The sequence below is a fragment of the Pelophylax lessonae genome (genome assembly GCF_965119305.1).
Source record: "Pelophylax lessonae genome assembly, chromosome: 8".
Classification (NCBI taxonomy): domain Eukaryota; kingdom Metazoa; phylum Chordata; class Amphibia; order Anura; family Ranidae; genus Pelophylax; species Pelophylax lessonae.
Genome location: NC_138775.1, coordinates 168,606,520 through 168,622,602, shown reverse-complemented (window position 1 = coordinate 168,622,602; position 16,083 = coordinate 168,606,520). Strand labels below are relative to the sequence as shown.

General features: G+C 40.8%; 1 protein-coding gene across 1 annotated transcript in view; it reads left to right on the top strand.

Moving 5' to 3' along the window:
* EEIG2 (EEIG family member 2) overlaps positions 1–10,079 on the top strand; it is a 56,164-nt gene extending 46,085 nt beyond the window's left edge. Inside the window, exons 8-11 of the mRNA XM_082264922.1 lie at positions 1,357–1,543; positions 3,513–3,640; positions 6,097–6,166; positions 9,349–10,079. Of these exons, the coding sequence (XP_082121048.1) occupies positions 1,357–1,543; positions 3,513–3,640; positions 6,097–6,166; positions 9,349–9,391 (428 nt within the window). The 3' untranslated portion in view covers positions 9,392–10,079. The remainder of the gene's footprint in view (positions 1–1,356; positions 1,544–3,512; positions 3,641–6,096; positions 6,167–9,348) is intronic.
* The last annotated feature ends 6,004 nt before the right edge of the window (positions 10,080–16,083 follow it).

The window sequence follows — 16,083 nt, the reverse complement described above, 5'->3', positions numbered from 1 at the left end:
TCACAACCCTGATTCCAAAACAGGACACTGTAAAATCTACATAAAACCCATATTTTATTCACAATAGAAAACATATCAAATGTTTAAACTAAGAAAAAGTACAATTTTCAGAAAAAATAAAAGTAATTTTAAAATTGAAGGCAGCAACACGTCTCAGAAAAGTTGGGACAGAGCAACAAAAAGCTGGGAAAGTAAGTGCTAACAAGGAAGATCTGGAAGAACATTTTGCAATTAGGAAGTTTAATGGGCAACAGGTCAGTAACATGATTGGATATAAAAATAGCCTCAGGGAGTCAGAGTGTCTCAGAAGGAAAGATGGGCAGAGGTTCACCAATCTGTGAAAAGCTGCGTGTAAAAATTATCAAACAATTTAATAGTAACGTTACAAAGACTTTACAGTACATAATATTATCAAAAGATTCCTAGACTCTGGAGAAATCTCTGTGCATAAGGGACAAGGTTAAAACACAATACTTGTATGCCCATGATCTTCAGGCCCTCAGAAGGCACTGCATTAAAAATAGGAATGATTCTGTGATGGACATCACTGCATGGCCTCAGGAATCCAATAAAAAATCACTGCAGAGAAGAAGCCATATCTGAACATGATCAAGAAACACTGCCATCTTCTCTGTGCCAAACCTCATTTAAAATGGTCTGTTGCAAAGTGGAAAATTGTATTGTAGCATATGCTCCCATCCATATGACATCTTTTTCAGGAAAGGCCTTGCATATTTCAGCAGGACAATGCTAAACCACATACTGTATCTATCAGAACAGTATGGCTTTGTAGTAGAAGAGTCCAGGTGCTTAACTGACCTGCCTGCATTCCAGACCTTTCCCCAATTGAAAATATTTGGCGCATTTTGAAAAAAAATATGACAAAGAAGACCCAGGGCTGTTGAGCAGTTACAATTGTATATCAGGCAATAATTGGACAACATTCCTCCCCCAAAACTCCAGCAACTGGTCTCCTCAGTTCCCAGACATTTATAGAGTGTTAAAGAAGAGGGGATGCTACACTGTGGTAAACATGGCCCTGTTCCAACTTTTTTGATGGGTACGTTTAATATTTTAAACGTCTGATATGTTTTCTATTGTGAATAAAACATGGGTTTATGAGATATGCAAATCATTGCATTCTGTTTTTATGTCGATTTTACACAGCCTTCCTTCCTTGAAATTTTGGTGGTATTTATCAACATTTTATTTTTCAAAATGAGCCTTAACTTTTTTGCTAAATCACTGTATATTTTAGGATATGTGTTTAATACTGATGTAATAAAAAAAAGGTAGGATGTAGAATCTGCTTTATCCAGAGGACATTCTATAATGTGGTGGTGTTTATTTCTGCAGGATACAGCACAGGGCACTCACGGTCTTCCAGTTTATCTGAGTTAAGCCACCGGAGGAACACATCTGTGGGCAGTGCTTCTACCGGGATTGGGAGTATTCCAGAGCCAGTTGAGGATGACAGCACCAAAGTTGTTGCATTCAGCCCGGAAATTACAGAGGAGGGCTCATCCTCTGAAAAACTAAGCAGGTATTTCTAGAAGTTACGTATAGGATAGAGGAAGGGAAGAGAAATTATCCTATTGGAACTACCCATATACTGTCCAGTATATTTTCATTTGGTTTATTCACACCATATTTGTTGTCACACATATTGTTTTTAGCAGAGCCTGATCCCACCAATGGGTTGTTTTGCAGTGTCTTGGGAAAAAAGTTCCTGAAGGCTTTTTGGACACATTTTGTCATTCATGTCCATTTAGATATCGAGTCTTTAATTATCTGTAGTGCATGTCAACCCAACATGCTCTAGAGCCGTGGTTCCCAACCTGCAGCGCGGGTGCCACATGTGAACCTTTGGCATTTTTTTCTGTGGCCTTTAGGGACCCTGCAGACACTGATCGGCGTTTCCATATTGCCCTGTTAGGGGCAGTGATTTCTAGCAGTAATATGTCTACAGTCTATGACTGTCTCTTAAAGCGTGTCCCTAGCCTCCAACAACTCCTATAGCATATTTACAATTTTGACAGTCTCCTAGAGCATATCCATCTTTTGTATCATGTCTGCATCCTCTAACCATCTTTTGTATCATGTTTGCAGCCTCTGACCAACACCTGTATCCATGTCTTCAGTCTCTGATCCTCACCTGTATCATATCTGCAGTCTCTGACCATCTTTTGTATCATGTTTGCAGCCTCTGACGAGCTCTTGCATTAGATCTGCCATCTCTGACCAACTCCTATATCATGTCTTCAGTCTCTGATCCTCTCCTCTATAATTTCTGCAGTCTCTGATCCTCTCCTCTATAATTTCTGCAGTCTCTGATCCTCTCCTTTACCATGTCCACAGTCTCTAACCATCTTCTGTACCATGTCTGCAGTCTCTAACCATCTTCTATACCATGTCTGCAGCCTCTAACCATCTCCTGTACCATGTCTGCAGTCTCTAACCATCTTCTATACCATGTCTAACATTCTCTAACTATCTTCTGTACCATGTCTGCAGTCTCTAACCATCTCTTGTATTATATCCACAGATCCTGACCATCTCTTTTATCATGCCCATTGTCTCCGACTATATCCTGTTGTTTGTCTACTTTCTCTTAACACTGAATATTCACTGAATTTTTTGTGTGGTCCTTTGGTGATTTTGAGGACCACACTCCAGGCCCCCAATATTAAGAAAGTTTACCACCACTGTTCTAGAGTGAACAATGTAATACAGTTACATTTTTGAAAATAATACATTTACATTTCTAAAAATAATACATTTACAGATCTTATCAAACTACAGAAAGAACTGACACAATATCATCTGCTCCAAAAAGATTTTACAATCCCAGGTAAGGAATACAGAAACAATTACAATAAAAACCTAAAAAGCAAGAAAAACAACTATTAAGCTGACCAAAGATGGATCAAATCCCGACCAGTTCAGTAGCGGTTGGTTGTACTGAATTACATCCATCGATCGACTTCAGTACAACCATCCTGTCAGATTTTTTGCATGCAACCACTGCCAGTGGCTGTAGCCGCCAGCAGTGATAATTGAGTTCTGCCGACAGGGGATGTTCTCCCACTGGCGCAACACAAAAGCGCTGCAGGATAGAGCCTCCCCATCAAAACTGACTGTATTGATGGGGGAATAGAGCAATGTTCTTTCCTTCCACCTAGATATAAAATTGCATAATCTGTGGGCTGCTTTAGTTTACTGCTGTGCACCAGCTTCTTTAAGGGAACAGCCCAAGCAGGAACTTGAGGGTGTCTCATGCTTGCAATCACAGATATGCAGGCAAAGGTATTCAGTGTTCACCCTCCAAACCTCCATCAAACCATCAAAATGTAATATGTAACGACACATGAAATTCATTTTCTGCACATCAGAATTGTAGACCATTGTTTGTGATGTATATAGTGCTTTAACAAAATAAATGTTAAGTGGTTGGGGTTTGTACTTTTTAAAAAGATTTTCACTACAGCATTTTTATATTTTATTTTTTTTAGAATCCCAGTTAAGCAAGACTCTGTTGAGTCACAGTTAAAAAGAGTGGATGCCACCCGTGTTGATGCAGACGATGTAGTGGAAACAATTCTTCAAAGCCAGGACTTCTCTCTTGACTCAAGTGCTGAAGGTAAATTGTATACCATAAAGCATATGAATACTCAGACATGATTATTCAGTATTAGGAGGACACAGACAGGTTCCTCCTTTATAAACACTCTGTCCTTTCTCTGCTATATCTCCATCTCCATCGGCTTTATGGTGGGAAAATGTCATGTGGCCTGTGAATTGCCTTTACCTTTATCGCCACCTCCACGAGATAAACATGCAAAAACATTACATTTTTTCAACATACGTTAAAATGTGCATTTTAAGCCTGAAAATCACAAAAAAGTTGCACAATTTTATGTGACATGATATTTGTGCAAGGCCCCTTTCACACAGGCTTTTCGATCAGGTCTGCCTGTCAGTTTTTCAGGCGAACCTGATCTGACGCTCCATGCACCCCTATGGGTCAACAGATGATATCCCTATTTTCCATCTGTCTGGAGGATCGGATTGGATGGGATCAGATGAAAACGGACAGGTGGTCCGTTTTCATATGATCTCCCCATTGAGTAGAGCATTGCTCTGACAGGTCACTTTCTGCACAGTGAGCAGAGACAGACCTGTTACTCACCTGCTCAGCGGGGATCGATCCACCGCTGACCAAAGCTGAGTCCGTCGGGGCAGAAAGCCCGTGTAAAACTGTTTTTCAAACCCATATTTTCAGTTAAAACACATCAAATCAATTTTTTATTGCATACCAACACAATATAATTTACATTTATTGCAACATTTAAAAGGTTCTGTGTCGCATAAATTGGTACCATATATATAGCCTTAAAATTGCATTCAAAACAGCAAACAAATACTAATATTGTCCATTGGTGATGATTTAAAAACCTTTACAGCCCATAATTTTAGAGTTAACTGTAAATGACAGCCATGGAGTTATTCCTTTCACTCTGTCATGCACAGCAAAAACCAATATGTGTTAGCAGTTGTTGTTGAGGTATGCATGTTTACGAAAGTGTATGTGGGGAGGGGCGAGGGCCTCTTAATTTTTTGTATGTATTTTTTTCAGGTTTTCTGTTTTTATTTAATTTTACATTTTTTTTTTTTTTGTTTTTTTTTTTTTTTTTTACTATCACAGGGGACTGATAAGCCCCATATGTTAATAGTATTATGCAGTGGCAAGTCCTCTTTATGGCTACATCAGGGGTCTATTAGGGGTTAATGCCAAAGAGATCTTTAGGATTATGGCTACCTGCAGCCAAGAATGTAACTGTCTGTACTTTTTGAAATAGTGCAGGGGAGGCATTTCTGTCCATTCTATGAAAATAATTAGGAGAAAAATGTATAGACCTTCTGTGGAAGCACCAATACATGTATGTATGCCCCCACCTAAGACATGTGTACAGAAATCCTCTTCTCCCTGCAGTCTCTATTACCTTTCTCCAACAAAATGTCCAATGGGTTATAAAAATGTTCCCGATTTGAGAGCCAGCAGTCGATATTTTGCGCAGCTTCTGGCTCTCGATCCTGTCTGTCATTGACCACTCTGATGGGTTCCCAATTGTCACTGGAGACCAGAGTGGTTCCTGAACATGTAATCACCATGTCAACTATTAACAAAAAAAAAGCCTTCAGGTGAACACTACCACCTTCATTGGGATCTGCAGTGCTATTTATTTAATAGTATACTTGTCAGATACAATTACATTATTAAAAATAATACAGTAAAGTGTTACTAAACCCTCAACAGTAAAATGAGTCTGTATATGCAGTAAAGCATGCATGTTATACTCACTGTGGAACCTAAGGGGTTAATCCTCTGCATTATGTAAAAAGGCTGTTTGATCCTGTCTTCTCTGATCCTCCCCTTCTTTTACTGTCCCTAATACATCTGCTGATAGGACAAAGCCCTGGGGGCACTCTGCACATGCTCAGTTTGGTGTGTATTGCTAGAGAGTTTTTTTTTTGGGAGGGTGCATGTGATCAGCACAGGGCCATCCGCACTGTCCATACAGAGGGTCAGGGGTCATGCAGCCTCATAGGACAGTCAGAGGTGAATGAAAACTCCTACACGTTTTAACCACTTCTCAGCTGGACACTGATAGAAGTCACAAGATTGCTATATACTGTTGTGGAGAAAAGGTATTTAGCGGTTTATATTTACTAAAATAATTTCATTTCCATGTTCTGTGTACTGTGGGACACCAGATATAGTGAATGCAGGCTCCTGGGTTTAGTAACACTTTAGCTGAAAATAATAAAATGTAAAGTGAAAAATATTGGTTTGTGCACTTGTTAGCCAATAATAAAAATAAAAAAACAAAGTAGGATTAATTAAATGCAGAAGCTTGTAAATTCGACCTGGACATCTAGGCATAATGGCCTCTGGTCACAAAGGGGTTAATACAGCTTACTGCTGTGAGCATGAGCCACCTTTTTATTGCATTTTAGGATCATGTACCTGTAATGATGAGTTATATCTGTGATCTTTACAGCACTGATGATCTGTTTGTGCCTGTGTATTTGCAGAGGAGGGTCTGAGACTGTTTGTGGGTCCTGGAGGGAGCACTGCTCTTGGAGGTCATCATCTGCCACATAGGTGTGTAAAACAGATTATTTACAGCATAAAGGTAGTTTTATGTGTATGTAGCATTTATTGCATGTATTACAATGATCGCATGCTCCCTCACTGTTGCAAGCCTGGACGTCAAGAAGCTTTTAAGCATTAATTTTGCAATCTAATTTTTATACCGTGTCTCTCTTTATCACTACTATCCTGTGATAGTGCCATTGAAGACTCCTGTAAAGCCTCATACACACGTACAGATTATCGGACAAACATTTGTCTGTTTTTTTGTTGCATGCTTTTCTCGTATCGAAAGTAAAGCGGTTACTAAACATACAAAAATTTTCATACAACCGAATACAACTTCAGAAGTGATGTAATGTTTTTAATTGTTTTTAATGTACTCTTTTATTTCCAAGCTTGCATAGTCTAGCTCTTATGATTTTTTTCGGATGAAAACTACTAATTAAACTAAAATCAGACGTTATGTTTACATACAATACATTTTTTTATAGCCTGCCCCTTCCGTTTTTGTCTTTCGAAAAGTCGTAATTGGTTGTTGAAAGCACTAAACTAATGATCAGAAAATCGGCAGCTCGTTCGTCGTACGAAATTTTACTTCTGATTTACTTGAATCTCCCAATGCAGTGCTTGCATCGGAGGAGCTTTAGATTCTTCAGAAATTCCTGCTTTGTGCTTAATGATAGCATGCGATGCCAAGCTGCGGTTTCCAAAGCAAGCAAAGTACTTTCTTGTATTAAGAGAGGCATGGGCTCCAGAGAGAGAGATCATTTTTGCCCCTGTACAAATCATTAGTAAGACCTCATCTGGAATATGCAGTTCAGTTTTGGGCACCAGTTCATAAAAAGGATATCGGGGAAGTGTAGAGAGAGGCAACCAAACTGATAAGAGGCATGGAGGAGCTCAGCTATGAGAAAAGTTTAGAGCAACTGAATTTATTTTCTCTTTAGAAGAGAAGATTAACCACTTGCCGACCGCCGCACGACTATATATGGCGGCAGTCAGCCCCTCCTGGGCAAAGCGACGTACCGGTACATCGCTCGCCCATGAGCCTCTTGGGGATGAGCATGCGGCGCCGGAGGCGCGCTCCCGCTCGGTCCCCTGCATCCCCGCGCGAGTGACCTGCGGCTCCGATGTCCGCCGGCCACTCGCGATCTCCCGCTGGAGAGGGAGAAAGACAGGCGGCTAATGTAAACACAGCCGCCTGTCATTCTCCCTTGTGTAACTGGAGAGATCATACGATCCTGCTATGTAGGATCATATGTCTCTCTGGTTACATCACAAGCCACGCCCCTTGGCAGTTAGAATCACGGCCCTAGGGACACACTTGATCACTAATAAAGTTAACCCCTTCCCTGCCTGTGTCATTTTTACAGTAACAGTGCATATGTATAGCACTGATTACTGTAGTAATGTCACTGGTACCCCCAAAAGTGTCAAAAATGTTAGTCAGGGGTCCGATCTGTCCGCCGCAATGTCGCAGTCCCGCAAAAAAAATCGCAGATCGCCGCCATTACTAGTTAAAAAAAAAAAAAAAACAATAAAAATGACATAAATCTTTCCCTTAGTTAGTAAACGCTATAACTTTTGCGCAAACCAAAACAACGCTTATTGCGATTTTTTTTTTTGCCAAAAATATGTAGCAAAAAACAAATTGGCCTAAAATGTTAAAAAATTTAGATTTTTACATTTTTTGGGGGGAATTTCATATAAAAAAATTTGAAAAATATTGTTATTTTTTCGAAAATTGTCGCTATTTTTTTGTTTGTAGCGCAAAAAGTAAAAATCGCACAGGTAATCAAATACCACCAAAAGAAAGCTCTGTTTGTGGGGGAAAAAAGGACATCAATTTAATTTTGGTACAGCGTCACACGACTGCGCAATTGTCCGTTAAAGTCATGCAGTGCCGAATCGCAAAATAGGCCCTGGTCTTTGAGCAGCCAAATCCTCCGGGGCTTAAGTGGTTAAGGGGGGATGTGCTTAACATATATAAATACATAAGAGGTCCATATAGTGAACTTGGTGTTGAGTTATTCACTTTAAGGTCATCACAGAGGACAAGGGGGCACTCTTTACGTCTGCAGGAAATGAGATTTAGGGTGTTTTCACACAAGCACTTTTGGTGCGCACCCGGGTTCGATTGACGTCAGAATTCGGTTCTTTTTGATGATGTAAACACTGTCTTTGAACTCGGGTGCGCACCCGCGAACCGGACCCGAGTCCACTTAAAAAGGGTAGTCTGGGGGTACGGTTCATGTGAACTCCAGTACGGTTTGCTTCTGATGAGAACGCAATCGTACCAAAGCAAGAAATTCTATCCATTTTGGCACCTTCTTGTTTACAGCGGTTGCCAAGCAACATGACTACGCGCCGGCTGCAGCTTGATGACACAAGTGTACCGCGGTTCAGATACAAAAATAAAATGTGAACACAGTCCATCGGAGGCAGGGGGAGGGGGGAGCAATCGAACTCGGGATTGGACCAGGCAAGCGCACCAAGTGTGAAAACACCCTTAATCTCCAAATACGGAAATGTTTCTTCACAGGAAGAGCTGTGAAAATGTGGAATAGACTCCCTCCAGAGGTGGTTCTGGCCAGCTCAGTGGATTAGTTTAAAAATTACCTGGATTATTTCCTAAATAAACATAATATAAATGGGTACTGACATTTATAGGTAAAGTTGATCCAGGGAAAATCCGATTGTCTCTCGGGGGATTAGGCAGGAATTTTTTCCCCTGCTGGAGCAAATTGGATCATGGCTTTGCTGGGGTTTTTAGCCTTCCTCTGGATCAACTGCGGGTATAGGATTGTGTATACGGGATTGTATGGCTGTTTCTCTTACGTCCTCCGACAGTCGCCGCCGCCTCTAAGTCATCACTATTGGGTATTGACTTCCGCTCCGCAAGAGTAGCTAGGCATAAGACTTAGTCAAAAAGAACAAAGGCATTTGCATATACACACCCATGGGGGCTGTCCCACTAGGTCAATACCCCCCTGCAGTGACCACTCCCAACTCAGTTTCTTTCTGCCTAGCGTCAGGAGTAGTTAGGCTTCCCTGTGTTTTGTTTTTTTATTGGTTGAACTAGATGGTCTTTTTTCAACCTGACTAACTATGTTATAATGTGAAGCTTTCTACTGGAGTCCTCCTTTACAAATCACCAAGTGCTATGTGTTGCCTTCTCTTCCTTACATTAGGGTTGGCGCTGGAGCTTATGAACAGGTCGTAATCAAACGCTGAGAGGTCTTCAAAGCTTGACTGGTTCTGTGCAGAATATTCCTATGATCCCAGCCCAGAAGGTTCAGTACTGAAAGGACTTCCTGTGGAACATTTTGTTACTTGAATGTTAAATGAAGAAGAGTGCTGTCCTCCAGAAGTTTTTGAATTTTTTTTTTTTTTTTTAATCATCTGTTACTATAGACGTTACAAGTGTCCAGTGTATGAGGTCAAAACAACACAGGTCAGCGCAAGTAACTTTGTGTGACACGGCTTTCGGTGTCTGTCAAAAAATCACTCGTGATGTCAGCTTGTTTCTTATTCCACCTGACTCACTGTAATGTTGCGTGAATGTTGACTTAGAGGAACAAATTGCTGCATCTGTGTGCTCTCTAATTTAAAGGGAATATCTTCTATAAGAGCTTTAATGGCACAGCTTTGTTCAGCAGATGCAAAACATAAGCATTGTTTAGCTGTAAGTTGGGTTTAGGCTACACAAGTGCAAGGGTCTCTTGAAGCATGAGCATTGTTATTACAATACAATTTTGGTTTATTGAGTCATTACAGCCTTGACCGCTATTTTTAACCCTAACCCTAATACTACAGGATCATAGGAGGCTCTGACAATCACTTCATATGTCTAGCGCGTCTGAGGTAGGTAAGGATAAAATAAGCCTCTTCTATACTGCTTAAAGTATCCAAAATGCTTATAATACACCTTGTATGCCTTCATGTGATTATTAGAGGAAAAAAAAAATATATATTTTTTTTTATGGTGAGAAAAATCACAGTTGCCTGAGTTTTACCAAATGCAAAATGCTCATAAAATGATCAAAAATAAAAAACCACCTGTAGTTTTTTTTTTTTTCCCCAAGAAGTGGTTGCTTTCATATTCGGAAAGAGAATAAGCTCTATTTTCCTACATAGATATTTTCCACCTGCCTTCCTTTTTAGGTTATAAAAATATATTTCCAAGTATAGCTTAATTTGAGAAAGCTTGTGAAATGTGCAGGTTTTTTTTTTCATTTTATGGCAATAAACATAGATGGAAAACAAAATGGGTATGGAGCTCAACACATAGAGTAACCATATAGCATAAACCCAGTAAACCATGGCATCCAGACACCAGATTTGCACCAGTGTAATGTAGTTACACCAGTAAAAGCTGTTCTGTGATTGGTTTCTGTGGGCTGTCCCCTAAAGATTTTTGCACATGTTATTAAATAAAGCCTTAAGTGTTTTTTAATGTACTGATTGATGCATACATTACATAAGTATATTGTTGGCATTGGGCGTTCAACCCTGGTTTTGGTTTAAAAAAAAAAGTCACTGCAATAATTTTAATTAACAATAATTGCAATATACTTGTAGCCATACCAAACGCCAGCTGCTACTGATTAAAATCTTGTATAAAGTTGACTTACGTATTGGTTAAAGCGCTTGTAGCGGCTTGGATTTCTGCAAATCGTTCAGATTCTGAACTCATTCCTATGGCAATACATGGCTTTCTTTGTGCATATTATTTTTTCCAAGAGCCTTCATTTGACTTTCTAAGAGTTACTCAACTGGAACCTTAAAGTGATTATAATCTGTATGTGAGACCCATCAGTAAGCCTATAAAAAATAGTAACTTTTCTATTGGCCATATGTTTTTAAAGCAGCATAAACATAGCAACTAAGTCATTCTTCTGGTACAGGAAAAAAAAAAGCCAGCCCAATTTTATTCCCTTCAGTTTTAATATGTAGGACTCTGAAGTTTATAAAGATTTCTTAAGGAATTTGAAGATTTGTTTATCCTAAACAGTTAGTTGACCTTTCAGAAAAAAATGAAAAGGTGAACGTACACCCCCCCCCCCCCTATTTCTTGCTGTGCTTGCCTGTGTAGGTGATGAGCTGCCAGTGCTCATGTAGCCAGTGTTGCAATCCAGGGATTTAAAATCCCTGCTCTTCTTACTGCAGCACTGCTGAAAAAGATCAGAGTGATGCTCTGTGTTGGCGCTGACCAATCAGAATTGCACGGATGCATCCCAGAAGTGCTGGGGGAATTTCGAATCCCCGGATTGCTGCACCGGCTGTGTGGGCACTGACAGCTGATCACCCACAGAGGGTAGTACAATGGGGATAGGTACAAGGGTACAGGGCTTGTATTCATAGACCTTGGGTTGTATGAACACTTGCAAAAACATGTCATCAATACACCATATATAATAGGCCTAATAAATATATCCTTGTGCAGATATACTAGATCCTTTAAGAAGACAAAAATCAATGTGCAAAGTGCGCCCTCTCTTGGCCACAAATCAGAAATGACCTGTCATTCGATGTAGGGGCTGGTAACCTGTGGATGACTGCACTTCATTGCTCTTTGCGCTGTGATGTTATATGAATCCATAGATGTATTACCAATCTGCCTAGCTCTAGCGTCTGTTTTTTAATCAATTGAGCGCTTACAGTAAAAATGTCTCTGTCCTTGTTCATTACTTTGAGCCAGTAACAATAGATGGACCAAGTACAGGTCTTCCAGCATAGAAGATTAAGTCTTCTCTTACACTACATTATAGAGGCCTATTTAATAAATCAAATAGTGCAGACTGCAGTAAACGACAGCAACTGACCTAAATTATTCGTTTTTTCTTGTGAATCTGAGAAGTAATTGGTTGTTGCACTATGCACATCATTGTTGCTTTTTGCACTACTATCCAGGTAGCATAGCACTCTAGATCTAGAGATCAGCTCATTCAATACATTTACCCCTGCCGGCTGATCTGTGCAGGCCCAGAATTAGATGTCGGCCACATAGAGCAGTGGTCCTCAACTCCCGTCCTCAGGGCCCACTAACAGGCCAGATTTTAAGTATTACCTTGGGGAGATGCAGACTAGAGTACTGCAATCACTGAGCAGCAAATGATATCACCTGGGATGTATTTCAGTTATCTTGCAAACCTGGCCTGTTAGTGGGCCCTGTAGGCCAGGGTTGAGGACCACTGACATAGAGGACAACAGAGCCTGTGCAGAAGTAGGGGACAGAGGTACCAGCGGCTCTTGATCTGGATCACAAAGGCATTTTCATTTCACCTCCAAACCCCAGTCTAGAGAGCTGTGCTTCCTGGACTTATCCTTTTATTAATACTGAACTGCGTTTTCCCTGACAGCATTGCATGCTTTGTTTTTAACAGTTCTGTAACATTCTGAATATTTAACTTCCTGATGTTTACAATCGAAGTCTTTAGCAATATGTTATTTTTTTAGGATACATTTGAAGTAGTTATTTAGCATAGTGTGTTTTAGGTTGAAGAATATTAAACCGTTTCTTTCGTATTGCATTAAATATGTGTTTATTGAATATTATATACTTGTATCAAAACAGTGACACATTCATGACTTTGTACAGGGATGTGACTTATTTTGAAATAGAAAATCAACATTTCATTTATGGTGCAATTTTGTCTTCAGTTTGTAAAGTGATATTTTTATACATTTTCTGATTTTATTGTATTAATATGTTTATTTTCTGAGCCTTTGGAAAACATACGTGAAATAAGCATGTCATAGACCTAGACTGGTAAAGATAATTCTGTTGTAGCCATAGAAGAAAATGCTCTTATATTGTTTTTATACAAATCTGTTACTAGAAAGCTATTTTTTATTATTGATGATGCCCATCCATTAAAATATAAGATTTGTTGTTAAGCTTCCAAAGTCCAGAAAATCGGCCATTTACTTTAGCTTTGGACAGTTCCAGTGGTGGGTTTGGTTACTGAGTGGAGATGGGTCTTATGGCGCTTTTCCACTGCATAGAACCGTACCGGCTCGGCACGCTTTTGTGCTTTTCCACTGCGGTACCGCATGGTATAGGGTCGGAACGGTTCGGTACGGTACGGTATAGGTTTGCTTTTCCACTGCATGGAACCGAACGGTACGGTACAGCTCTGAAAAAACAGTACCTACTCGATTGTGGTTCCAACAGGTACCAAACTGGTACCATATCCTACAATCCTTTGCATGCAGTCACTACTAGCCACTGATTGGTCAGAGAATCACACCCACCCTGTTGTTATCCTACCCACTTAACTTTAGTACTACTTTAGTGGAAAAGCAAACCTATACCGTACCGTACCGACCCGTTCCGACACTATACCATGCGGTACCGCAGTGGAAAAGCAAACCGGGCCAAGCAGGGCCAAGTAGAGCCTAGCCGGTACTTGCAGTGGAAAAGTGCCATTAGTGCACCCAACAGGACTTCTGTAGGGAAAGTTGTGTATTTGGACTGCTTACTAAAATATACCACCCTTCAAAGTTAGTACATAGAAACATTTGCATGGTACAGAGATAGAGAATGATTTTGCGAGTAAATGGGACCCTGTATCTGTGGTGTTTATAGCTGTGGTGTTTGTTATGTTCTCTGTTAAACTGGCCACAGACAGTTTGAATCTCGACCAGTTCAGTAGATACCAGCCGAGATTCTAATCATGTATGGGCAGGCTGAATGTACCCAAGTTGCTTGATCAATCAACTTGGATACAACCAGCCTGAGACATTTAGCATGCTCGTCCGACAGAAGCAGGCCAAATGGCTGGCTTCTGTCGGACAGATCGACATACACGCGGGTCATGTGTACCCATAAGGCTGGCCATAGACAGTTCAAATCTTGGCTGTCTCCTCGAGGAGAACACAGTGATTATTGCTAGCAGCTATAACAGCTGCTAGCAATATTCACTGTGTTCTCGCGGAGACAGCCAAGATTTGAACTGTCTATGGCCAGCCTTATGGGTACACATGACCCGTGTGTATGTCAGTCTGTCCGACAGAAGCCAGCCATTTGGCCTGCTTCTGTCGGATGAGCATACTGGAAAACCAGCAGTGGCAGAGAGTGCTGATCGGAGTGTTCTGGCATGGGGCCATCCCCCTGTCAGAACACAATAGCTCAGCAGGGGAGATTGGTGTACTTACTTTACATAGTGAGTACAGCGGCTCTGACCAGAGGTTGGATGAAAAAAAACTCATAGTGTGTATCAGGCATTGGACTGCATGACTGTGGTTTTATCGAAGTCAGAAAACACTAGTTTTAAGATTATTGAATTTACCAAGCCACTTTTGGGCAGGTACACCTATTATATAGGTTGCCTCGCCCTATCCCCTCCTGTCAGTCTTCTACTCACCTGTCCCAATCCAGCATTATTTCAACCACAAAGCTGATTGTGATGTTTTGAGCTGGGCCTGAAGTGTGCTGTGCATTCTTCCTAAAGCTGGATACACACTATCCAACTTTTGTGGTTAGATTTACTTCAGATTTACCTTTTCTATGTAGTGCAAGGGCCTGCCAGATTACATACAAATTGAAAGTGTTTAGGTTTGACCTCATATTATTTGGTTTTGGTAAGTGTAAAGGAAAAAGTCTTCAGAAAATCTTATAGTGTGTATGGCCCATTAAAGAGAGTTGACATCATATGTGCAGACTTTTCCAAACCGCTTTGCATCTTCATGGGTGATATGGTGGGGAACAGGTTAGTATAAGGCTGGCCAGGCTACCTGCATTATAAGTGTAACGCCCCAAAGGTTCCTGAAGTATTTAAAACACCCATTAACTCTAGTGTGTGAGAACTGAAAATAGATCCTTATGGGAATGCCAGATGTAGCTATAACAAGGTTTTTATTTGTTTAAAGCTACAGCAGATACTTTAAGATTATTTCCAGCAGTCACCAACTGGAAGGTTTTAAGAAAACTAATTTAAACTGAGGCAATGCTTGTGGATTCTAATGCTCTTCAGAATTATGTTGACATGCATAGATTACACAATGCCTTTACGGAAATGATGCCTTGGAAAGCAGCCTTAAAGCATTTTTCCTAGGATCATTAAGTTGTGGTTGGGTTGGGACAGATTTTAGTGTTTTCTGGGAATTTGGGACCCCTTCCAGGTAAGCATCTATGAAATCCAACAAGAACACAACAACGTGTTCATTGTAGCTTACGCAATCTTATACTGCCATTGAAAGGGGTACAGTAAATCATCTGTTACATAATAATGTTTACAACTAATGTTTGCCTCCCCTGTTTATATGTGCATTATTTAGTCCCTCAAGTATGCAGTCAACTTAGAGCAGTGCTTTTCAACTCCTGTTCTCAGGATCCACTAACAGGCCAGATTTTAAATATTAGCTTGGGGAGATGCAGACTAGAATACTGCAATCAGTAAGCAGAAAATGTTATCACCTGTGATTTATTTCAGTTATCTTGCAATCTTATTTCAGCTATCTGGCCCGTTAGTGGGTCCTGAGGACAGGAGTTGAGAATCACTTACCTAGAGCCTTTAACACAGCGGTCCCCAAGCTTTTCGGCACCGGGTACCGTTTTCGCTAGCCTGCCAAGGCAGTCACCAGAAAACAGCTCGTCACTGTAGCCTGCCACCACAGTCACCATATGTAGCTTGTCACTGTAGCCTGCCACCGCAGTCACCATATGCAGCTTGTCACTGTAGCCTGCCACCGCAGTCACCATATGCAGCTTGTCACTGTAGCCTGCCACCACAGTCACCAGAAGGCAGCTTGTCACTGTAGCCTGCCACCACAGTCACCAGAAGGCAGCTTGTCACTGTAGCCTGCCACCGCAGTCACCAGAAGGCAGCTTGTCACTGTAGCCTGCCACCGTAGTCACCAGATGCAGCTTGTCACTGTAGCCTGCCACCGCAGTCACCAGAGGGCAGCTTGTCACTGTAGCC